Source organism: Chrysochloris asiatica, unplaced genomic scaffold, assembly GCF_000296735.1.
Source record: "Chrysochloris asiatica unplaced genomic scaffold, ChrAsi1.0 scaffold00038, whole genome shotgun sequence".
NCBI lineage: Eukaryota > Metazoa > Chordata > Mammalia > Afrosoricida > Chrysochloridae > Chrysochloris > Chrysochloris asiatica.
This window is the reverse complement of record NW_006408556.1, coordinates 13,327,361-13,349,733: the sequence shown is the minus strand read 5'-3', so window position 1 is coordinate 13,349,733 and position 22,373 is coordinate 13,327,361. Positions and strand designations below refer to the sequence as shown.

General features: G+C 45.5%; 1 protein-coding gene across 3 annotated transcripts in view; it reads left to right on the top strand.

The window, feature by feature from the left end:
• TRERF1 (transcriptional regulating factor 1) overlaps positions 1 to 22,373 on the top strand; it is a 289,891-nt gene that overhangs the window by 245,507 nt on the left and 22,011 nt on the right. The window contains exons 7-15 of one of the 3 annotated variants that reach the window (XM_006860460.1): positions 1,307 to 1,561; positions 5,512 to 5,896; positions 6,630 to 6,696; positions 7,979 to 8,118; positions 8,261 to 8,364; positions 9,836 to 9,911; positions 16,267 to 16,355; positions 17,546 to 17,659; positions 21,656 to 21,662. In XM_006860460.1, the coding sequence (XP_006860522.1) occupies positions 1,307 to 1,561; positions 5,512 to 5,896; positions 6,630 to 6,696; positions 7,979 to 8,118; positions 8,261 to 8,364; positions 9,836 to 9,911; positions 16,267 to 16,355; positions 17,546 to 17,659; positions 21,656 to 21,662 (1,237 nt within the window). Of the gene's footprint in view, positions 1 to 1,306; positions 1,622 to 5,511; positions 5,897 to 6,629; positions 6,697 to 7,978; positions 8,119 to 8,260; positions 8,365 to 9,835; positions 9,912 to 16,266; positions 16,356 to 17,545; positions 17,660 to 21,655; positions 21,663 to 22,373 lie in introns of all 3 variants that reach the window. The other 2 variants (XM_006860462.1, XM_006860461.1) reach the window with 2 other exon arrangements.

The following is a 22,373-nucleotide window of genomic DNA, read 5'->3' as shown; positions in this document are numbered from 1 at the left end:
CAGATAGAAAGCGATGGGATCCTCTTGACAGAAACACATTAACACTTTGACACTGGGAGCCAGCCAAGTCCAACATGCCCCACTTCCACTGGCTTTCTGAACCATGGCCCAACAAAAAGGTGCTAGAAATCCTTTGAGGACTCTCATCCTCCCCTTCCTCCACCTCCTGGGAGAAGACAACAAAGGAAAATATGTTGATACTATATTATTTGTAACTTCTGCTCCTTGAATCACTTGGATTCAAGGCGAGAATCACTTGGATCTTCCAGATGAGTGTGCAGGGAGAGCCGATGTAACCAAACCTTTCTAGTCACCTGTGCACTGTTAGACTCCAGCATCCAGAGATCCTTAAAGCTCCTCAGGATTTAGCTCTGAAAGATGAAATAGTAAACCATTTCTATGTAGATTTAGAGTTAGATGAAAATTCAAAGAATTTTCTCAGATTTCTTTGAATAGCATTGATCTTCATTTAAATCTATGAGATTGATTCTGTTAATCAAAACTTTGATGAGCAAGATCATTCTATCTCTTGATCACACCAGATAAGAGAGCTTTATCTTCACTTCTTAAAATAAACGTGCTTTGGGCTTTCAAACTGGTTTCCTTATCTGAATAAAATGCAAAGTGGAATGCTCTTGAAATATGAGTAAACTGAGGCCCCCTAGAATTGAAAGTCTACATGTGGAGTCCCTGGATGGTGCAAACAATTACCGTATCCAGATGCTAACCAAAAGGTTGGAGGTTTGAGTCCATCCAGAGGCACATTAGAAGAATCACACTGGTGATCTACCTCCAAAAATGCAGCCACTGAAATCCTGTGGAGCACAATTCTACTCTGACACACAAGAGGTTGCCATGAGCTGCAGGTGACTGACAGCAACTGGCTTTTTTATTATTATTATGTTATTGTTAAGTGCCATCGAATCGGTTCTAACTCATAGCCATCCTGTATAGGTCGGAGGAATACTAGTGGATTTGAACTGCCAACCTTGTGGTTCGCAATCCAGTGCTTAACCTACAGAACCACACCTACAGGCCTGATTACAAGTCTGTGCTCTTTTCTTTAAAAGTAACAACAAAACATCTTTTTGGTATATAATTAGCACACGGTACATGGTTTTTAAATGCCCTGTCCATCTGGCATCACTTGGGTCAAGAGATTCAGGGTTGCAGGAAGGAAACCACCCTGTAGGGGTTCTATCACCCACTCCTGATGTCCTGGAGCCTTTTGGGAACAGCAGAACTAGTCCCCCCATTGTGAGAGCTGCTCTGCAGCCCAGGATCAAAGCCTTTATTGTCTGTGTAGGAGGAAGGAGAGAAGGCCCCGCCGCCTCAGCCTCCGCCCCAGCCGCCACTGCCGCCTCCGCCTCCACCTCCGCCTCCGCAGCAGCTCCCTCCCGAGGCAGATAGCCTCACGCCTATGGTCATGCCCGTGTCTGTCCCTGTCAAGCTTCTCCCGCCCAAGCCCAGCTCACAGGGGTTCGCCAACAGCGTCGGTGCTGCCCCCTCGGCCAGAGACAAGCCAGCCAGCTCGGTGTCGGACGACGAGATGCCAGTGCTCGTGAGGATGACCCTCTCTCCCCCACACTCACCCCAAGGGGCTGTCCCCCGCACACCTGCTGTGAGTTGCTGCTCTGCCCTGCCTGCCTAGGGTGGGGAGATCCCTTTGCTTTCTTGGAGATAGGGTCAGCTGGCCTATGCTGGGACATGTCTGGGCCTCTTGGGGCCAAGCCCCTGCATGGCAGCCTTAGGAGTCCCTGCCTTGTCCATGCTACCCCCTAAACACCTGTTACTCTACCAAGCCAACTATCCAGGTTCAATTCTGAGACCAGATCGTGTGCCTAGGTTCAAACATGATAATTCAACTGGTACTCATTGATACAGTCATGCCAGTCATTAAAAGGTTGAAGTACTTCCATCTTGGAGCATAAATAGCTGTTGCCCAGGGACTGGTCCCTTCCCCCAAGATCTCCAGAGCAACTTACATCCAGCAACTAAAGAGGTAGCCACTGACAGAGCAGGTCTTCCAAGAAATAGGCCTGCATCCATTCTGATGCTCAGCCTTACATTTTGTTATACTTGATACCAACATACCTCATTTTAGTGTGCTTCACTTTACTGCCTTTTTTACAAATTGAAGGTTTGTGGCAACTCTGCATCGAGCAAGTCTCTTGGTACCATTTTTCCAACAGCATCTTTTTCCTGTCACTGGGTCACATTTTGGTCATCCACACAATACTTAAAATGTTTCTATAATGCTATCACACACTTCAGAGAGTGCTTATAGGATAAACACTATACTGCTAATCACAAGGTTGGCAGTTCAAACCCACCAGTTGCTCCAAGGGAGAAAGATGAGGCTTTCTGCTCCCATAAAGATTTACAACCTCAGAAACCCTATACAGGGTCGCTATGAGTCAGAAGTGACTCGATGCCAGTGAGTTTTGGTTATTGCACACTTAATAATGTAAACATAACTTTTCAATGCACTGGGAAGCCAAAACTTCACATGACTTGCTTTACTGGGACATGTACTTTATTGTAGTGGTCTGGAACTGAACCCACAATATCTCTGAGGTATGTCTATATTTTGACTATCACACCTGGTTGAATACTCTTGGAAGACCTGATGCATTAAGAGTTCCAAAGTGGTTCCCCTAAGTGACATTCAGCCTCAATCTCAGGAAAGCAAAGAGATTTGTTTCCTCACTCACTGTTAATTCTTTTTCTCACATTCCAGTTGCTTCAGGCAAACAGCTTAGCTGGGCTCTGGAGCAGAGAGGGTTGTCACACTCTTTCTTTTCCTTTCTCTTTGTGATTTTCTTTCTCTCTTTCTCTGGACTGGGGGCTGCATCTCTGGGCCCTGGGAGTTTGTGTCCCATGTGGTTAGCTACATCAGACCTTTCCCTTCCCACAAAGTCGTGTACTGATACATACTTGTTCTTAGAATGTGAATGAATGGTTGTTGGGACTCCAAGAGGAATGAAGATTGGGTTGGGCCAGAGTAGGAGCAAGGCAAATAACTCACAACAAAAAGTCCAGAAAGAACTCTTTTGGTTCTCCATATTACATCAAGGTCTCGGAAGAAGAGAGACTGATGGGGAACCTCCCAAGGTACAGAAGAAGCTCATAACTGGCACGACTTGCACCAGGCAGAGAGCGAAATTGATACTCCCAAGCTCCCTTTTTGCTCAGGGAATGATTTGGTGGGAGAGACGCTGTTCTTTCCCTTGGAGAACTCTCAGTCTGAAGCTGGGCACACAATAAGGTTCCCTCCCAGATACACGGGCTCAGTGGCAGGCAGAACACACACCCTTACCCATTCAAGACTAAGGAAAAGACAAGGGCAGATGAGAAACAGTGAGGCTCTGTGTGCAGCCAATGGGAGCACCTGAGTGGTAAAAGTCATTTACCTGGGGAGTGGGGAGCAAGGAGGAAATGTGTGTGAGTTTGCTCAGGAGATCATCATTAGTGAAGTTTCGAGCAAGGATTTGAGGACACAAACTGAATTGGCTTTTTGGAAAAGGTAGGAGAGACATCTTATGTGGGGAGATGGACCAAAGTAGAAGCATGTGGGTGGGATTGAGCACATGTGAGCAAGGTCCTGCACTTGATATGAAAAAACTAAATGGCCCAGAGAGGAGTCCTGACCAGTTCTGCTCCCAGCCAGCTGAGACTCTGAGCAGTGTTTCGTCCTCTGACCTTGAGAAGGTTGGCTTCATCAGGGTTGCTCACCCCTCTCTGTTCTTCAGAATCACCTGGGCAGCTGTAAAAAGCCCTCAGAACTTGGCCCCACCCCCTGAGGTTCCAAATAGCTTGGTCAGATGCAGCACTGTAAATGCTTCCTATGAGGTAATATTCTGGGTTTCTTCTCTGGCCCAAGTGGCTCAGAGTCTTGCCTGGAAAATCAGAAAATTCAGACTTGGAGTTGAAATAATGGGACAGCAGGCTGGAGGAGAGAGAGCCCAAAGGGAACCTTTGATACCATGATCAGAGGTCTGGATTCCAGTACAGAGTTAAGATCACATGAGGTCTGTATGTGCTTGAATTACCTCATCAGTGATTCAGGAATTGTTCTATGTCAGAGGAAGGGGGGTGGTGCGCAGGGCATGGGGGGATGGACCCACCCTCAGGCACCTTTTACACATTCTCAGCACCCCTCTCCTCCTCAGCCTCTGGTGAGGAGCCCTCTGGTGGGGAGAGTAGGCATGTTGGAGAGCTCTGGCCTAGGGAGAGCCCCCTGGGGGTGAGGTAGGGGTTAGGAACCTCCATATTGAAGCTAGGAGCCTGGGGAGGCGCTCTGCACCCTCCTCTTTCCCCCACCTGTCTGCTTCCCTGAGACTGAGAGGGTCTTTTGGAAGATTGAGAAGCTGGAGGAGAAACAGGAGTGAGGCAGATCATAAAATGCTGAAGGCAGAAGGTGCTTCAGAGCAAGAAGATCCCAGAGCTGAGGGACTGACTGGGACAGGTCACATGGCCTGGAGGCAGCTGATCACATGACATGGTCAACCCTTCCCATCACCCCCTGCTGCCTCCTACTCAGGCGCCACCCTGGGTTCAGGAATTGCCAGGAACTGCAGCTGTGACTGGTTTGCAGAACCTGAGGGGGTACCACAACCTGCCCAGAATCTTTCTTCAGGTATCCCTGCTGCCTCCCAATCGCACCACAGCCTCTCCTAACCACACCCAGCTCTGGAGTTTTCTGTGCTGGTGCTGGCACACGACCAAGTCTGTTTCTGTTTGGCTTTGGCATGCCCTGCTCTATCTGCGTGCATATGTTTACTTATTAATATATATGTATCCATGTGGCATATCTTCCTTACAGACTATGCTTGGTTCTGGCTGCCAACGAATCATAAACTAACACTGCTGACAGGAAGCCAGTCTTGGGGAAGGGCTTGCTACAAATGAGCCACCAGTGTTGGGAGGTTGTGAGGGGGGAGGTTAACCAGATGAACTTTTAGAAGAGCTTATTGGACCGCCCCTAAATATCAAAAGTGGCTCTTCCCCAGTCTGAAAGTTATTAAGGAGAATCCTGTTGGGGTCACTGGCACAGAAAGTCTGCACTGAGCCAGAACCCCCTGCTCCCAGCTTCCCTGAGTAGATTATTCTGTACCTTTCTTAGAACACATGTTGTGTTTCTGTTCCTGATGTTTGTCCCTGGGGAGTGTTGAGGGAATTAGAGCCCACGCAGCTGGATACCATGCAAGAGATGGGAATGTAGTGATAAGCTATAAAGAATTTGAATTTATTGCCCACCCACTGTTCCTACTACATCCATATCTCTCCAGACACTAGAATTTCCGCCATGACCAAAGTTTTCTCTATAGTTAAGCCATCAGGCACTCTATTGGCCTAAAATGGGCATGGCTGCATTTTAAGACAAGAGGATGATGGGTGGGATGATGAGTTTCCCCGTCAGAACAGCAGAAATTTACTTTTCCCGAAATCTATAGAAATAACCTGTCGGGAGACCTAAGTATTTGAGTCAGACCATTCTTCCCGTTTTAGGAAATTCCCAGGAAACATCAGCCGAGCGTGCCCAAAGCTGAGGAACCCCTCAAGACTGTACAGGAGAAGAAAAAGTTCCGGCACCGTCCAGAACCGCTCTTCATCCCACCACCGCCCTCCTACGCCTTGAACCCCGCCTCCTCCTACTCCGGTGCCACCCTGTACCAGAGTCAGCTGCGCTCCCCACGAGTACTTGGGGACCACTTGCTCCTGGACCCTACCCACGAGCTACCCCCCTACACGCCCCCGCCCATGCTTAGCCCGGTCCGCCAGGGCTCAGGGCTCTTCAGCAATGTTCTCATCTCTGGCCATGGCCCTGGTGCCCACCCGCAGCTGCCCCTCACACCCCTGACTCCCACACCGCGAGTGCTGCTCTGCCGCTCCAGTGAGTTAGCCCTTTAACCTCTTCCTGGACCGGGGCATTTTGCCCTTGTTGTGTTGGATATACTATCCTAGGAGGTCTCTTTCTAAATGGTCTAATTATTACACAAACTCTTAGGAAATATTTGCTGTATATTCCAGGCACTGTGATATATGCTAGAAATATTTACAATGAGATACAATTCTAATCTTCAAGGGGCTTTTAATCTGGCTGGAGAGACAAGCACATAAAGTGATCATTATTGTCTCTTTGGGATAAAGACACAGTTGAAGTTTACATACACTGTGTTACTAAGACTGTCATGGACGATTGTGTAAAATAGCCAGAATAAATACACTAAATACAATACACACGTAGCACACCTAGGATTAGGCATTTTATGCAAGATTATGCCTCAACATTTTAGCATGACGTATCAAGATTAACTGTGGCCAGAATATTTTTCTGGAGCAAGAATAGTTTCATAGAAAGGATACAGCTTGGCGGACTAACAGTAAAGTAGTTGGCTTCTTTACCCTGGGTGAGAAATGGGGTAACCCCTATAACATTTCGTACCACATTACACCCAACTCCCTGGAGACTATTGGGGGCAACTGTAGCCTGGGTTGGGTAGGAGAGGGGCCCACTTAGGACTTAGTAACAGCTCATTTGCTTTCATTTCTGCATCAGGAAGTAATTGGTCTTGTTCCTCACTACCCCCTCCATGTTGACTGGAGACTTTTGGTTTATGTTTCAGGTAGCATCGATGGCAACAATGTGACAGTCACCCCAGGCCCTGGGGAGCAGACCGTGGATGTTGAACCGTAAGGGAAAGCCGATTATTCTCTAGAACAGAAGCCTCAGCTGAGGAAAGGGGTCAGGGACCTTGAGAAGTACACTGAGAGAAAAGTGATAGAAGTTGTAACTAGCAACCAATTGCTGTCCTAACAGTGTGACTCGTGGCAGCTGTGTGTGTCCGAAAAGAATTGTGCTCCATTGCTGTTGTGAGGCACCAACTAGTTGTCAGTGCCGTCAAGTCGGTTCTGACTCCTACTAACTCTCTGTACGACACACTGAAACATTGCCTGGTTCAGCACTATCCTCATAATCCTTGTTCCATAGGGTCTCAGTATCCTTAAAGTACTGTTGTTTCAAGATACTTGCCAAAAAGTAAAGTCATCGTGAAAGCATTTATCTTTGGAGTCAGAGGACCAGTCTAGCTGTGGCCACTTCCTCTCATACCCCAGTGACATTGATTCATCGCTCTTGGAGTGACCAGCTCTCTAACAGATGGACTTGGGTGGGCAGTAGGGAAGGGGAGAGGTGGCTAGTTTCAAGAATAGGCATGTGGTGGAGTGGTTAGTAAATTGAGTCAGAAATCAAAAAAACTTGAGTTTAGTTCCAGCCCCAACACCATTTTATTATTTGATATCAATAACATCAACCTTGCTAGGTTTCAGGCAACTTATCTATTAAATGAAGGAGCTCTGGTAGCATAGTGTTTATGAGTCAAGCTACTAACCTCAAGGTCAGCTAGTTCAAAACTACCAGCAGTTCCACAGGAGAAAGATGAGGCTTTCTGCTCCCGTAAAGATTTACAGCCTCGGAAACCCAGTACAGGGTCGCTATAAGTCGGAATTGACTTTACAGCACACCACCACCACCATCTATTAAATGAGAATAATTATAGCTGTCTTACTTACATCCCAGGTCTTTGTGAGGTTCCAGTGGGATGATATATATGAAAGTGGTCTGAAAGGGATATGTCCCATTTGTATTTCACCCACTTTTCCTAGTTAAATGGTACCATCAGCCATGTACCTTGGAATTTGTTAGCCTTCTCTCCCACTTACAGGGAGTAAGTGAACAGTAAAGCCCTAGGCAAACTGCCCCTTTCTTCCCCTCAGCATCTCTTCCCAGTCTTGAAGCTGTTCCTTGTCCCTGTGAAAAAGTAATGCCTGGAATTTTAGGGTCACACTATGAGGAAATGCCCCTGCGTTCTTTCTGCAGAAGGAACTGGTTCCTCCTCGCCTAAGTTTCTGACAGCTGCCCTTGGCCTAGGCCATCATATTAAAGATGTTATTATTGCTCTTTTTGTTATTAAAGACGCATCAACATTGGCTTAAGATTCCAAGCAGAGATCCCAGAACTCCAGGACACCTCTGCCCTGGCCCACGACACACACAAAGCCACATTGGTATGGAAGCCCTGGCCAGAGCTGGAAAACCACGACCTCCAGCAAAGAGGTATTTGCCGAGGGAGGAACTGGGTGGGAGAGACCTGTTTGTCTCAGTGAGATCCCCAGTTCCTGGATCTGTATGCCCACAGACACTTGTTTTTCCATGATACTTAGCACTTTCTGATACAGTGGCTTCTTGTCCCCAACAGTGGAGAATCTCTTGAATTTATGCTGTTCAAGTGCATTGCCAGGTGGAGGAACCAATTCTGAATTTGCTTTGCACTCTCTCTTCGAGGCCAAAGGTGATGTGATGGTAAGGAATCATGAGAAACAGGCTCCCAGTTCACACGGAATATGTCAAAATTCTTAAAAATATTTTCCCAAGTTTCTGTATTGGCTCATATACCATACAACCAACTCATAACTAGCATAATAATCATCACCTTGAATTTTGGCCCTGTGCCATCTATCCTTAATTAATAGGTGAACATTTAAATGCCTGTTAAAAAATCTCCAGTTGGACTTCTGTTTATAACGTCTTTTCCCAAAGCTATAATTGTAGGTATATCTGTCTTGGGAAATTAGAATGATTTATTTTTCTGAAGTCTCGAACTTCACAACAGAGTACTAGGTCTCCAAGGATAGAGAAAGACGGCCTCACTGCAGTAAGCTGGAACTAAAATGGTCTATTGTAATTCTGCTGGTGATTTTCCTCCTATAGAAACTAACCAAAAATCAATATTCTTAGTACTATTTTCTTCCCCAACCAACAGGAAGTGTTTACTGAACACCAACTAGTGATGTGGTTGTTTGGGTGCCCCAAAACTTTCATGTGTCATTGCCTCTTCCCAGATTCTGAGCTGATGGTTTGCTCGCTAGCCTCTTCCTCCTGGCAGTACCATACCATCACTGACCTCCATTTCCCCCCTAGTCATTACATGGTTCTTCCTGGTACCAGATCACAAAAAGCTTCCTGCTTTTGTAATTTTATGAAAATGTGAAAGTAAACAAATTCCTCAATACTACTCTCTCAAGAGATTATCAGTATTTCTTACCAGTATCCTTAACCCTTTGAGACCCACACTGTAGAGCATGGCTTCTCAAATTTCACTTGGACTTGAGTCATTTGGGGAATCTTGTTAAAATGCTGATTCTAATTCAGGAGGTCTGCGGTAGGGCCTGAGGTCTCCTAACAAGCCCCCAGGGGCTGCTGACCTGTGGGCCACAATTACAGTAGCAAAATTCTAGATTTGACTCTTAAGTCATCCCCTGCTTACCTCTACTTGCAGCATTTGTTAAAACATCAATGAGACTAAAGGCGGCAGGCAGGGTTTGAAAAGGGTTTAGCTAGACTCTGGAAGTATATGTGTAGTACCAGTTATTACTAATATAGCTGTTTATGTTCAATTATAATGAAATATGTGATCTTTTATCTGTAAAAACAGTTACAAATCACCTACTCATTTCCTCAGAGCCCTTCCCTAGGGATTCAGCCTCCATTCAGAAGAAGCCCCACCCATCTCTGAGGTTGAGGGTCTTCACCCAGGAAGGAGTTGGCCTGTGTTGCCACTACTGCCTTCCTCTCACATTCTCAAGCTACAAGCACACCAGCCAGGGAGGCTGTTGGGTGCTGAGAAGGAAACCTCAAGTAGAAAGGCTCTGCTTGGTTTTCCTTGCAGTGTTCCCCTGGGCAGACTTTGCAGTGCAAATCCCCTTTAGATGGTCTCCCTAGGACACACAGTCCCATTACTGATACTTGCCTTTTCTCTCCCCTGGGTCTGCAGGCTGCTCTGGAAACGCTGCTGCTGCGGAAGCCAGTCAGGTTAAAATATCATCCTTTAGCAAATTACCACTATGCCGGTAGGTTGCCAGGAGTCCTGTGCCCCATTGCTTCCTGAGAGCGGGTCATTTGCATGTTTGGTTATTGACTTTTCATAGTAGATAGAATTGGCTCTATTGTAGTTTCCACTCACGACCTCTGGGCCTTCTGGAGTGGAGTTGGTGGAGGCAGTGTGTCTGTTGATCACATGTTGAGTGTTTGTCTGCATGAGCTACTGCCTCTGCAGGACAATTGAGAGCTGAGTGGGAGTGCACGGTGCCTGGTGAGACAGGGAGAGCCACCAGGCATGAAAGTGCCAAGTCATTGGAATCGACTAGATGTGGGTTCAGGTCTTTACTGTACCTTTAGTGTTCTCTGTGGACTCTCTTCTTCACTGCCCTTGACTTTGCTCAGTCACTCTTCCTGCCTCTCATCACCTCTTTCATGAGGAGAAAAGCTCTCTGTCACCACCCATACGCACACAGCAACCCCAAGGAGTTCTGCCGGTTGATCACTTCCATCACATACAACTAGGTGATGGAACTAGGCCCAAAGCAGTCATGTGGGAAAAGAAAACCACCACTTAACCAGTTAACATTGTCTCCATCATCTCTGTCTTGGTGTTTGCTCCTAATGTGGGTGGAACATGTGGGAGTTCTCCATCATCTGCCATGGAAACAATTCAGCCATCTGAATTCCCAGCATTCATTAAACCCTGACGAGCTGGTCACCCTCTTGGAACCTGTCCCAAGTTGCTTTCCATAATGGATGAGATAGTTGATCAGAAGGAGCTTCCCAACACTGTGCTAGGAGATGCTGATGCTCTTGGTTCCTGGGCTGCCTGGGGAGGCCAGAGCCTGTGTGCTGCTCAACTCCAGCTGTGCACAGCCCTGTCTGAGACCAAATCCCCTTCAGTTCTTCCTAGTATGCCAAACAAGTATTATTATTTTTTTTAAGTATGTCATAACATAAAAAAGTTGAAAGCTGTAGACAAGAAGTTCCCGCTCTCACCACAAATGAACACAACTAATTAAAACCACCAAAATAACATTAAGAACTTTGAAACTGAGGGACTATAAATTCTACTAAGATGAACTGATATGAGTGTATAGGTGGCACTCAGCTGCTAACTGAAAGATGGGGTGGAGAAAAATTCACAGCTTTAGAAAACCTGTTTGTAGTTCAGAGTTTGAGATAATTCAGAATTAACTTGACAAGTAATAGGTTTGGGGGTTTTTTTGTTTGTGTTTTCTTGTTTGTTTGGAGGGTATCTAACTAATCCCTCATCCATTCCCTAACCCTTTCCTCAGAGGCAGATAAGAAAGGATGCTATTGCTTTATGGAATCATTTTGACCCTTGGAAACCAGGAAGGAGGATATGAGGGGTGAAGGGTTGGCATCCCCCTAGTGTGTCCCCTAGAAAGGCATGCTCATCTGTGTCAATCAGCCCCTGCCTTCTCCATCAAGTATACAGATGGAGTCCCAACAAATCTTTTAAATTTATGAACAAAAGGGCTTGTTTTCCTTCTCCCAAGGTGCCCTCTCCTCACTAGTATCGAAAGTCTCACCTGACCCTATTCCCCTAACAGCTCCCTTCCAAACCACGAAGAAAGGAGAAGGCCCCAGAGCTCATCCCCATCACACTCACCAGCTACCAGCTGCCACTTCCTCCTCCCCATATTTCGGATCTCTCTCGCTTGGTTCCTGGGTAGCCTGAGCCCTGTCTCTGTTATGCCATCCTGATTTCGCCTTTGTACCAAGTCCCTTTGGGTTGCTCCTCAGTACATTTTGTGTGTCTAGCTCAGTTTCCACCTCATCAGGACACTGTTCTGGATCTCTTCTGCTCCCCTGCTCTGTGGCTGTGGCCGGGCACAGCCCACTTGACTCCCGGCCCTGGACTTGCACTCCAGGCTCCCAGAGATTTAGCAAAGGTGGTCAGACTTCCCTGGCCCGTCTCTGAGGAAAGCGGCAAGAGTGGCCGAAGAGGAAGGCTGCCAGTTTGGGGAAGAGGGGAGGAAAACAGCTGGTCCCACAGGCCTTTGAAAGTCATTTCCCCTCCTTATTCACTTTCCTGCCTCATCCCTCCTGAGCTGTCATTGCAGCATCCTTACTTTTCCCACTAAACTGGCCATTCCTGCCTATGGATGCAGATCAGAGGGGATGTCAGAAGTGGCCCTGGGCATCTCAGCAAAGATTCCGCAGAGGTTTCCCTTGGTTCCCACAATAGTCCAAGCTCTCCCAGGGACCCTGAGCTTGACCTGGGAGATAACCCATTTAATTGGAGAGGCCTAGGAATCCTGTTGGGGCGCTGTAAGATAAAGCATTGAACCACAAAGTCGGTTTGAACCACAAGGTCATGCAGTTCAAACTCACAAGCCACTCCTCTAAAACCCTATACAGGGTGTCTTATGATTGGAACCAACTCCATGGCACTTAACAACACTCTTCACCCTATAGAGTGTTGATGGTACAACAGTGGAGTGCTGGGCTACTAACTGAAAGGTTTCTAGTTCAGATCCACTAGGCTTCTCCATGGGAAAAAGACCTGGGGATCTACACCCATAAGATACTATAGCCTAGAAAACCGAATGGGGCCATTCTACTCTGTCACATGGGGTCCCTTGCTAAGAATCAGGACCAACTGACTCCATAGCACCCAGCGAAAACAGTCTCTGTTCTGGAGGTTGTCCTAGTCTGATGAAGGAGACAGAATTACATATTCAAGAGCATACTTTGCAAGAAACACAACAGTAATTTCATTTTCTAGACATTCCTAGCCTATGTCTCTAGCTAGATTGTGGTACCCTCATGTGTTCTCACCTTGCCTGGCACAGGACTTATAAGGAAAAGGCTTGTTGAACAAGCTCGAGTTTTAGATCCAGAGCCAGACCTCTCTATTTTTTGCCCCTAGAGGGCACCTGATAGCAGCCTGCTTCCCTGAAGAAATTATTCAACTTTCACCCACTATGGAAAACCCTAGACAAAAATAAAAGTCTGATATAAAAACAGCAATCCTTTTCTGACAATGCACCTGTCTTCCTTGTGTAACTGTAAAAATAGCAACATCAGTAAGAGTTGTAAAATTCTTAAAACGCAAACCAAAAGACCCTCTTTAAAAAGATGCTGTGGCGGAGCTTTCCCTCACCCCTTCGAGTCTCTCTCCAATTGCCTAGCCTCACTGTAGATGACCCCCAAATTAGCCACAGTCCAGAGCCTGTTTCCCAGCAACCAAAGCTGAGAACATTTTTCCTCTTGATATTGTTTCAGCGCCAGTTACATCCAGTTAATTAGGCTCTTTGTAATTAGCCTTAATCGTCTTGTTAGGGGGCCCCTGCTGATAATAACCCAATAGCCAGGAATCCCCAGGTAGAACAAATGGCTCCTGGGGGGATGTCAGCAGTGTAGCCCTCTGTGTGTGCTAAGTGGGCAGCAGGAAACTTCACAAGAAAGGAATGGTATTGCTAGGGTGGAAGGAAAGGGGCGTATTTGAGGTGACCCCCTGTCTCAGTTTTGTATTCTATCCTGGACTTTGTCCAAGATGCAAATTCCAGGAAGGTCTGGCTTAGAACCTTGTCTAAGAATCAGGAAAGTACCCCTATCAGAGACCATGAATTGGAGACACCTGATTCTTTCCTTGACTTGGGACTACAGAGGGAGCATGGAAGTGAAGAGCAGCCAGGAGTAAGGCTATGAGATTGTAAATCCAGAGAACAAGGAACACTGGTGAGAACGGGCGCTCAGTCTCCTTACAAACTGGTCCAGAGATTGACTCACTTGGTGTGACAGGACACCATCATCATCTTCCATCATCATCTTTCTGATCCCTCTTACCTGTTAGCTAGTTTGATGGATCTCTAAAAGGAACCATGACTACTCTTTGATCATTCAACTAGATTATTGGCTAATCTTTCTGAATTCCACTTTCTGCCTTTCCTCCTGGGTAAGAGGAGCCTGTGGGAGCTGAAAGCCCAAGGCTCTGAATGTTGGGCAGAATTTGAGGAGTAGCAATGGGAGAGCTGCAGAGCTCCAAGCTCCCCTGTCACCACCAACTCCTCGACTCAAGTCCACTCCAACAAAGTTTCTCCAAGCAGCACCTATTCCCCTCCCTGTTGCTGTGATTTTCACATCCAGAGATGCCTAGGCCTCCAGAACCTGTGCAAGATACTTACTTCAACTAGGAATTTATTGGAAAACTGTAGAGATAGAAACTTGTAAACCAAGTAAATGGTGTGGTGGCTCTGCCATTTTAGACATCTGCACCAGCCCAGCTGCGGCAAACATGCTCTGAGTCTGCAGCTAGCTCTCTAGACCTGACGGTCCATCCAAGTCACAGGAGAATGTGTTTATTCCAGAAATCAGAGAGCTTACACCATTGCATCTCACATTCTACCAAGGAGCCTTGAATCTCAACCCATGGCCCAGAGTGGCTTCACTTGACTCACCAAATTGTGATTTTGGCTGCACCTTCCAAGGAAAGAGGAGATTTTTCAATGAGATTTCAACTTCAGCCCCATCAGCCGACCATAGTAAAGTGGAAACCTTGGACTTGTCCTGGATGGGAGAAAAATGACCATGGTTTGGAGGACAATGGGTCTAAGAAGAAGTAGAAGAATGCCAAACGCCTGGATGACCAGAGGCTCAGAGACATGGAGAATTCAGGAAGTCAAGAGATGTGACTGGGTTTTCAGTGAACCAGTCATAGTGATTGAACCTTCCCCAGAACCCCCAGGACTGTAGATAGTGCAGCTCCTTAGAAACAGACATTATTGCCCAAAACCACTCAGAACCACTTTATGGGAGCATCTGCACATCCAGCTTTTTCTTTTATTGAGAAAAAAAGACATGGTTATCAGTTTTAGCCAGCCAAACAGAGGCACCAGTTGGCACTGTGGAGCCCCTCCCCACCAAATCTGTCAAGAACTGGCCCTATTCACCCCTCTGGCTTCCTCTGCTCTTCCTCTACTGGGACTCAGTGCTTGAATCTTATTGGATTACTAGTCATTTTTTATACACTTCCATTTCCCCCCATCTGTAAAATGGGATAATATTGGTAATACCACTCTTACAGGGGTGTTATAGGACAGGGCACAGTGTGTAAGCACTTACAAATGTTAGCTTTTTTTTTTTTTTTAGCCTAGCATAATGTCTTGATAGGAAATGAATGGATGAAGTGCTTCATTTCACTCTGGCCTCTGACTTGCATCTCTGTGTCCTTTAAAATTCAGCTCTGGTGTTTTCTCTACTAGGAAGCCTCCTGCTCTGTGCTGGTCCTGTGTGTGCCTCCTCCGTGGCCCTCTGTTGGCACCTCCCCTTTAATCATTTCAGTCATCACCTTGGATGTGGCTTGTCCCTCCTGTACATGATGAGCATCTTAAATGGGGATGTGAACGGTGCTGGCTACCTTTACGCACTCTTATGACTGTAATCGTTATGTAAAAACTGTAGCTAACTTTGGAGTGCTATTCCTAGCTACTATGTTAGGCTTTTTACATGCCTTATTTTCTTTAACGTTTCTAACAGTCCCTATGAGTTGGCCCTCTGTATCTTCAAGTTCCACATGTGTAGATTCAAACAACAGCAGATGGAAAATATTCAGGAAAAAACAACAATTCAGTGGTCAGAGCAATCCCTCCAAGGTTAAGAAGGGAGTATAAGTACTATTTACAGTATTTGAGTTGTATTAGGTTTTATAAGTAATCTAGAGATGATTTATATGTGAGGATGTGCATAGGTTATATGCAAATACTATGCCATTTTATGTAAGGCAACCATGGATTTTGGTATCTGCTGGGGGAGGGGTGGGGGAGGATGGGGAGTGGGTCCTAGGACCCATCCCCTGTGAATTCTGAGGAAACACTATAATTATTCCTATTTGCAGATAACAAAACTGAGTCTTAGGTTAAGTAACAAAGTCATGGTTGGGATTTGAACCTCAGTAGTCAGGACTGGTGTGGCGCTGTGGGTTAATGCACTTTTCTGCAAAGTTGGTTTGAGCCACAAGGTCGGTGGCTCAAGCTTACCAGCCGCTCCTTAGAAACCCTATACAGAGTCACTATGAGTCAGAACCAACTCAATGGTACTTAAACAACAAGTCAGGACTGGACTCCTGGTTTGGCGCTGTAGGATCAGCACTGGACTGTGAACCACAAGGTCAGCAATTCAACCAGCTGCTCTTAGGAAACACTATATAGGGTCGCTTTGAGTCGGAACCGACTCAATGTCACTTAAACAACTTAACAGGACTGGGGCTCAGCTGTGACACTGAGATACTACAATGCCTGTATTGAATCAGGAGTTTAGTAAGTCACATATCGTTTGCTAAATACTTGTATTTTATAATCTGAGCGAACGGAAAGGATGGTGAACTGTTCTTACGAAGTTTGTGTTTCATTATAGGTTCGGACAAGTGGACCTCTCTAGAAAGAAAACTGTTTAACAAAGCACTAGCCACTTACAGCAAGGACTTCATTTTTATACAGAAGATGGTAAGCCTGCTTTTTTCATGCTCACTTGACATTAAATTTGGGGAATTGGGAAGTATTTATTTAGAAATGTTTAGACATATTTGCCTAGTAGTTAACGCTCATACTGAAGGGTGTCTTACAGCCCTCCCAGCATAGGGTGATAATTGTTTAGGGTTAGCACGATCCCAGTGGGGGTGGGGTGTGTCCATGGACATGGCAAGTCCAAGTAATTATGTCCTTTTTTTTTCAATTATGTGGAGAGGTTGTTGTCTGAATGAAAAGATGTATAATTTACACAGTTTCAAAATTACAAAATGTATAATTTATACATTTTTCTCGAATAAATAGAATGAGGGCTTCTGGTTCATAATGTATATGATTTATTTCACAGCTATCTGGCAGATGTGTCGTATTTTTAGGAAATTGAGGAGCATAGGACACATCTCCCCTCGGCCCCCCAACCCAGTAGCAGAGATTCTGGTGTTGACTCCTGATCATAATTATATTATAGTAATTGTGATAAATAACACAGCACATTTACAGCATTTTACCATAAAATCAGGACTCTCCAACCCCTGCAATAGCATTTTATATAGCAACCCTATATACAGCAGAGGAAAACACTACCCTGTCTTGCTCCATTGCCACACTCGTCACACCTCTCAGCCCATTGTTGCAGCCACTGTCCACTCCATTTCCCTGAGGGTCTTCCTCTTTTTCACTGACCCTCCACTTTACCAAGCATGTCCTTCTCTAATCAAGTTGCAAAACAACATATATAATGGTGTGGCATTTTAGGATGCAGCACTGGACTGTAAAGTTGACTTGCATCACAAAGTTCAAACCTACCAGCTGCTCCTCAAAAACCCTATACAGGGTGGTTATGATTTGGAACTGACTCGATGGCACTTTACAACAATACCTTTTGTGAAGAAAAATGGTGGGAGGGGAATCAATTTTTGTTAGCCTATACCTAAGAAATTCTGGAATGAGACCCACAAAATGAATAACAGGCTCTTTGGGACTGCAAGATGGGAGTAAGAACTGGGTAGATGATAAAGTGTGGGAAGGAGACTTTCCACTGAATGCATTTTGTATGGAACTGCATATTACCTGTTGCAAAATTCAGTTCTCAAAGACGCTTGCTGTTTCTGCTCTGCTCTGCACACTGCCCATGGCTGGAGCTAATCTTGAGCTCATTTTCCTGACAGGTGAAGTCTAAGACAGTGGCTCAGTGTGTGGAGTACTACTACACATGGAAAAAAATCATGCGGTTAGGGCGGAAACACCGGACACGCCTTACGGAGATCATAGACGACTGCGTGGTGAGTGGACTGCCCGTCATTACCCATGCTCACCCCACACCCACCCACACCTGAGTTAGTAAGTGGCTGGTATTTGGTTTGATTTTGTCACCAAGATGGCCTCATGCGTGGGTAACAGAGGCCCAGCTTTCTGGCCAGATTCAGGACTTGACCTTTCTGATATTAGCAGAAGGCATCTGCAGGGTTGACCTATAGTTCAGTGTTTAGTTTAGGAAATGAGGTAATGGCTGGCTTGAGTTCTAAGAGAATTAGCCAGGATGGTCCCAACATTGGCTTGGCTGGCTAATAAATGAGGCCCTGGCACTCCTGGAATCCTTAAGGGTCACAAGGATGTTCAAGTGCACAGGGACACTCAATTAACATTTGTTGAGTAAATGAATGAACATTTTTCCAAGGTGGGAATCATATCCCAATTCCTAGCAATAATCCCTTTATGAGTCCACTAGAGAGAGATGGAGTGAAAGGGGGTTACTGAACAGAGGAGTGAAGCTAATAAAGATGTCACCATCCCTTCCTGATCTTTCCATGTCGTGGGTACTCCCGGCAGAGGACAGAACACAGACGGATTTCACCCTCATTTCTGTAAAGCATGAGTCAGGAGAAGCCTTGACCCTTTGGTAGTGCCAGGAGCACTATCTTGAGGACTGGTTATCCATCTGTGTGTAAATTACTCTAATCCTTATGTTTCCTTTATCCTCCATTGATGGCCCTCCATTAGCAGACAATCAAAAGTGATTTACCTATGAAGATTAACTGCATACTAAAAACGTTACAGGACCCATACATTTTCCAAACCCCATCTGTGTGCCTTTGGTAATTACTATCACTTTTCAACCTAGTTGTGAACTCTCTTCTCCGCCTCCCCAGCCAAGGGAAATCTCTTTTTCACACTGTGGAAAACAGTGCTTGCCATGTATGTGTACGTAAAATGATGCATCTTTCAACACATTATTAAACTCCAGCCTCCATCCCCATCAGGGGAAGTGTGTGGAAGTCATGAAGGGTGTGAACAGTTCTAATTATGTTTCCCTTCCCAATCATGCTCCACTTCTCAGAGCAAATCTGTGGGTTATCTTATTTATTTAACCCACATTCTCCATGTGCTAGCCATTGTTCTAGGTACTTTATGCATAGGAACTCATTTCATCCCCATACCTATTCTTCAAGGTAGCAAACTGAGGCCCTGGGCATAATTAACTTAATTAGCACAGCTGGTGAGTGTGGTGTCTGAGCCTGGTTCCCTTGTGGGAAATTTAAAGTGTAGTCGAATGCAAATTCACTGAAAGAAATGTAAAACCACTTGGATTCATTAATGCTTCAAAGCCCAAGCAAGCTCTTAACTAAGAATTGATCCTTGCTTGGAAAACCACACACACACACACACACACACACACACAGAAGCTGATACCAAAGCTGTGCTAATTAAGTGCTAATAGACACTTGCTAATAAGATAGTGATGCCATTCATCAAAGATGACAGATTCTGTATTCAGGGTTCCCTGTGGCTGGGACTTTTGTTTGGCTGGTTTATAGTAGTGACGTCTTGCCTTCCTCTTTTGTGGCCTAATATAAAAACAGAAAGAAAAGAAAGAAAAAAAAAATAGGCAGTATGACCTTTGGTTCATTCAACTGAAAGCACTGGGATGGGCAAACAACACTGTGAACGGAGGTGCTCTCGATGACCCAGGGCCTCTGCCCCTGGAGCATCTATTCTAGCTGCAAAGCTGTGACACACACAAGTGGGAAGTTTACCAGACGTCTCAAAGTGTTTAGGTAGGAAATGATCACCAAAGATGCTTTAAGTTAGAGAGCATCCTAGGGACTCTTATCCAAATTCCACATTTGCTAGACAGGAAGTTGAAGTTTAGAGATGGAAAGAGCCATGACCAAGGTCACACAGCATTGCTTTCTAAATGAGTACTGTAGGCAGTAAACAAGGAAGCACTAAGTCTCCTCGCCTTGGAGACCTAGGTCTTTCTCCCAGGGGTCAGCCACTTAGTAGCAAAGCACTTACCCACCTGCACTCCTCCAATGATTTGGAAAGTATTTTTCAATTCTGGAATATTCTGGGCTCTGTCAGTGTTGTTTCGCATAAAGGCAAAATCAGAGGATACAGTCTTCTAAGGTAAAGTGGTGTCTCTTTAGGCTTGAGTGTCACCATTTTCCTAGGGCAGTGACTGGAATAATAGTAGATATTCAACCAGCACTTATTGAATGAATGCACGAGTATTTTTCTAAGATAGGAGTCCCTCTGGTTCATAGCAACAATCCCTCTATGAACCCACAAGGGGAGAAGTGGTGAATGGGGGATGCTGAGCAGAGGGGTGCTGCTAAAGAAGACACGGCCACACCAAGCAGAAGCTCCATCTTGGGCCAACGGGGCTTTGGAGATGGGCAGAAAAGAGCCCCCACCCCCACCCCCACCCCCCAGGCCAGATTCATGAGGATAGGTGAAGAGGTATTTTAAGGGACCCACCATCTTGGGCTTATTCACCAGGAGCTAATACTGGGCTAGGTGAGGAGTATCTACACCCTTGTGACCTGTAAATTTAGGGAGAATTAAAAGCGTATGTGCAAAGATGACTCAAGCCCACAAAAACAAGAAAATCTTGAAGGAACAAACAAGATGGCGGATCTGGTGGATGTGTAGCAAAGAGCTCCGCCAACAACAACACAGAATACCTGGCCAAGCAGGCTCAGGGGATGGTCCCAGAACTCTGACCACATATAAAGGAATACTAAGAAGGTTGGAAGGAAGGCTCACAGCTGGGGGAATTTGTGGCAGAAGCAAGAAATCTACTGCTTTCTAGTCTGGGACGCTCAGCTGCTCCAGAAGCCGCCATCTTAGGTGAGACCATGTGGGGAAAGGATCAGAGTGGCCACAGATGCCTGGCAAAACCACTGAGATAAAGGTGTGGACATTCTTCTCTTTTGGTATCTGTTCATTGGTCCCTTGCTGTCTGAGCACCTCCATTCTGGTGACTATAGGGGTGCCTGAGCTAGTGGGCACCCCAGCCCCACCCTCGGAGGGTTCTAGTACGCATGCGCACAGATCTCCTCGAAATTTAAAGAGACAGTTTCCAATTAAAACCAAATGGCCACAGCCAGCCCTGAACTGTTTGCAACAGGAAATAAGGCCTGAACGGGGATTGTGGAGTGGGACAAGCAGACAAAAGAGGAAATAGGCCAAAAATTAAATCCTAAGTTACGTCAAAATGACCAATAGTGGTATCTTGAAACTTCTCAGGAAGAAGAGTGAAAAGGGAAGCCCATTTCCTGATCACATCTACCTGGAGACATTCAGAAAGCATAAAAAATACCAAAATACTTCCCCATCTAAGTATTAAGTCCACAGATAACCCCTGAAGATGCCCAAAAAACAGAAGCAGATGACCATATCTGCACATGTCCAGAAACGAGATAAAGTGATTGAGGCAAATGAGCTGGAAGTAGACCTACACTCCATACTAGAAGATGGGCAAGCTTTGGAAATGCCTGAGAAGGAATTCCTAAAAATGATTATAAAAGGCATCAAAACACTATATAATGCTTTTGAGAAAAATAAGGAAGAAGTCAGGAAAATGCTACAGGAACAATCAAATAAGATAGAGCATTGGAAACAATTCAAAACCTACACAAAGAGGTCCAAACGATTAATAATAGAATATCAGAAATGGACAATACATTGAAAGGGCAAAGGAATAGAATTGAAGAGAGATAGAAGCTAGAACTAGAGAGCTAGAAGATAAAACACTACTAAGATAGAAGAACAAATACAAAAACAAGAAAATCTTGATTTCAGGCCATCGTAGTAGCTCACAGCTCCTTTTGGAGTACTGGGTGCACAGTCAGTCTTTAGAGAATCACCTGCCAAGTGGAGATGAAAAACTGGGATCATCAGAGAGGGTGTAGAAGGGTGTTCTTCATCCTCTGGGCCTGCTTAGGACAATTGGGCTAGCTTTCCTGATCACGTGTCCTCTGTGGTTTGTTAAAGAGACAAGTGGCCAGTGATGGAACATGCTCAGGTAGTTCAGGGTTTATTAGGACTTAAAGGGGAGAGGGGGAAAGGAGAAGCATTTAGGAGAGACTGATCCTTGAGTAGCTAACAGGCCAGATAGTTGCTCGCTCAGCAGGGGTGCTCTGACTTTTGACCCAAGTCCATCATGGTTCCACTGTAGAGCCAGGAGGTGGGTCCTGTTGAAGTGGGAGGAAAGTGAGTGTTCCCACCTTCCTTTCCCCTGCCAGTAAGTGTTCATTGTGAGTCTGGTTATGATGAAAATTCCGCATACTTTAAGAAACCAAGTCATCAGTACTAAAAAAACACTAAAAAGCAATCTAGCTGTAAAGCAATCCCAATCTCTATATTCCATCAGTATAAAGAGACAGAAAAATGAATCACCGACTTTATATGGAAAAGAAACAGACCCAGATAAACAAAGCTCTATTGAAGAACAGTGTATGAGTCCTCACACTTCCCAATCTCCGAACATACTACACAGCCACGGTAATCAACACAGCCTGGTACTGATACAACCACAGACACATAGACCAGTGGAATGGAACTGAGAACCCAGGAGTAAATCCATCCACCTATGAATAGCTGGTCTTCAACAACAGGCCAAAATCCAGTGAACAGAGAAGAGAGACTCTTTTAAACAAATGATACTGACAAAACTGGATATCCATTTGTAGAAAACTGAAATAAGAACCATAC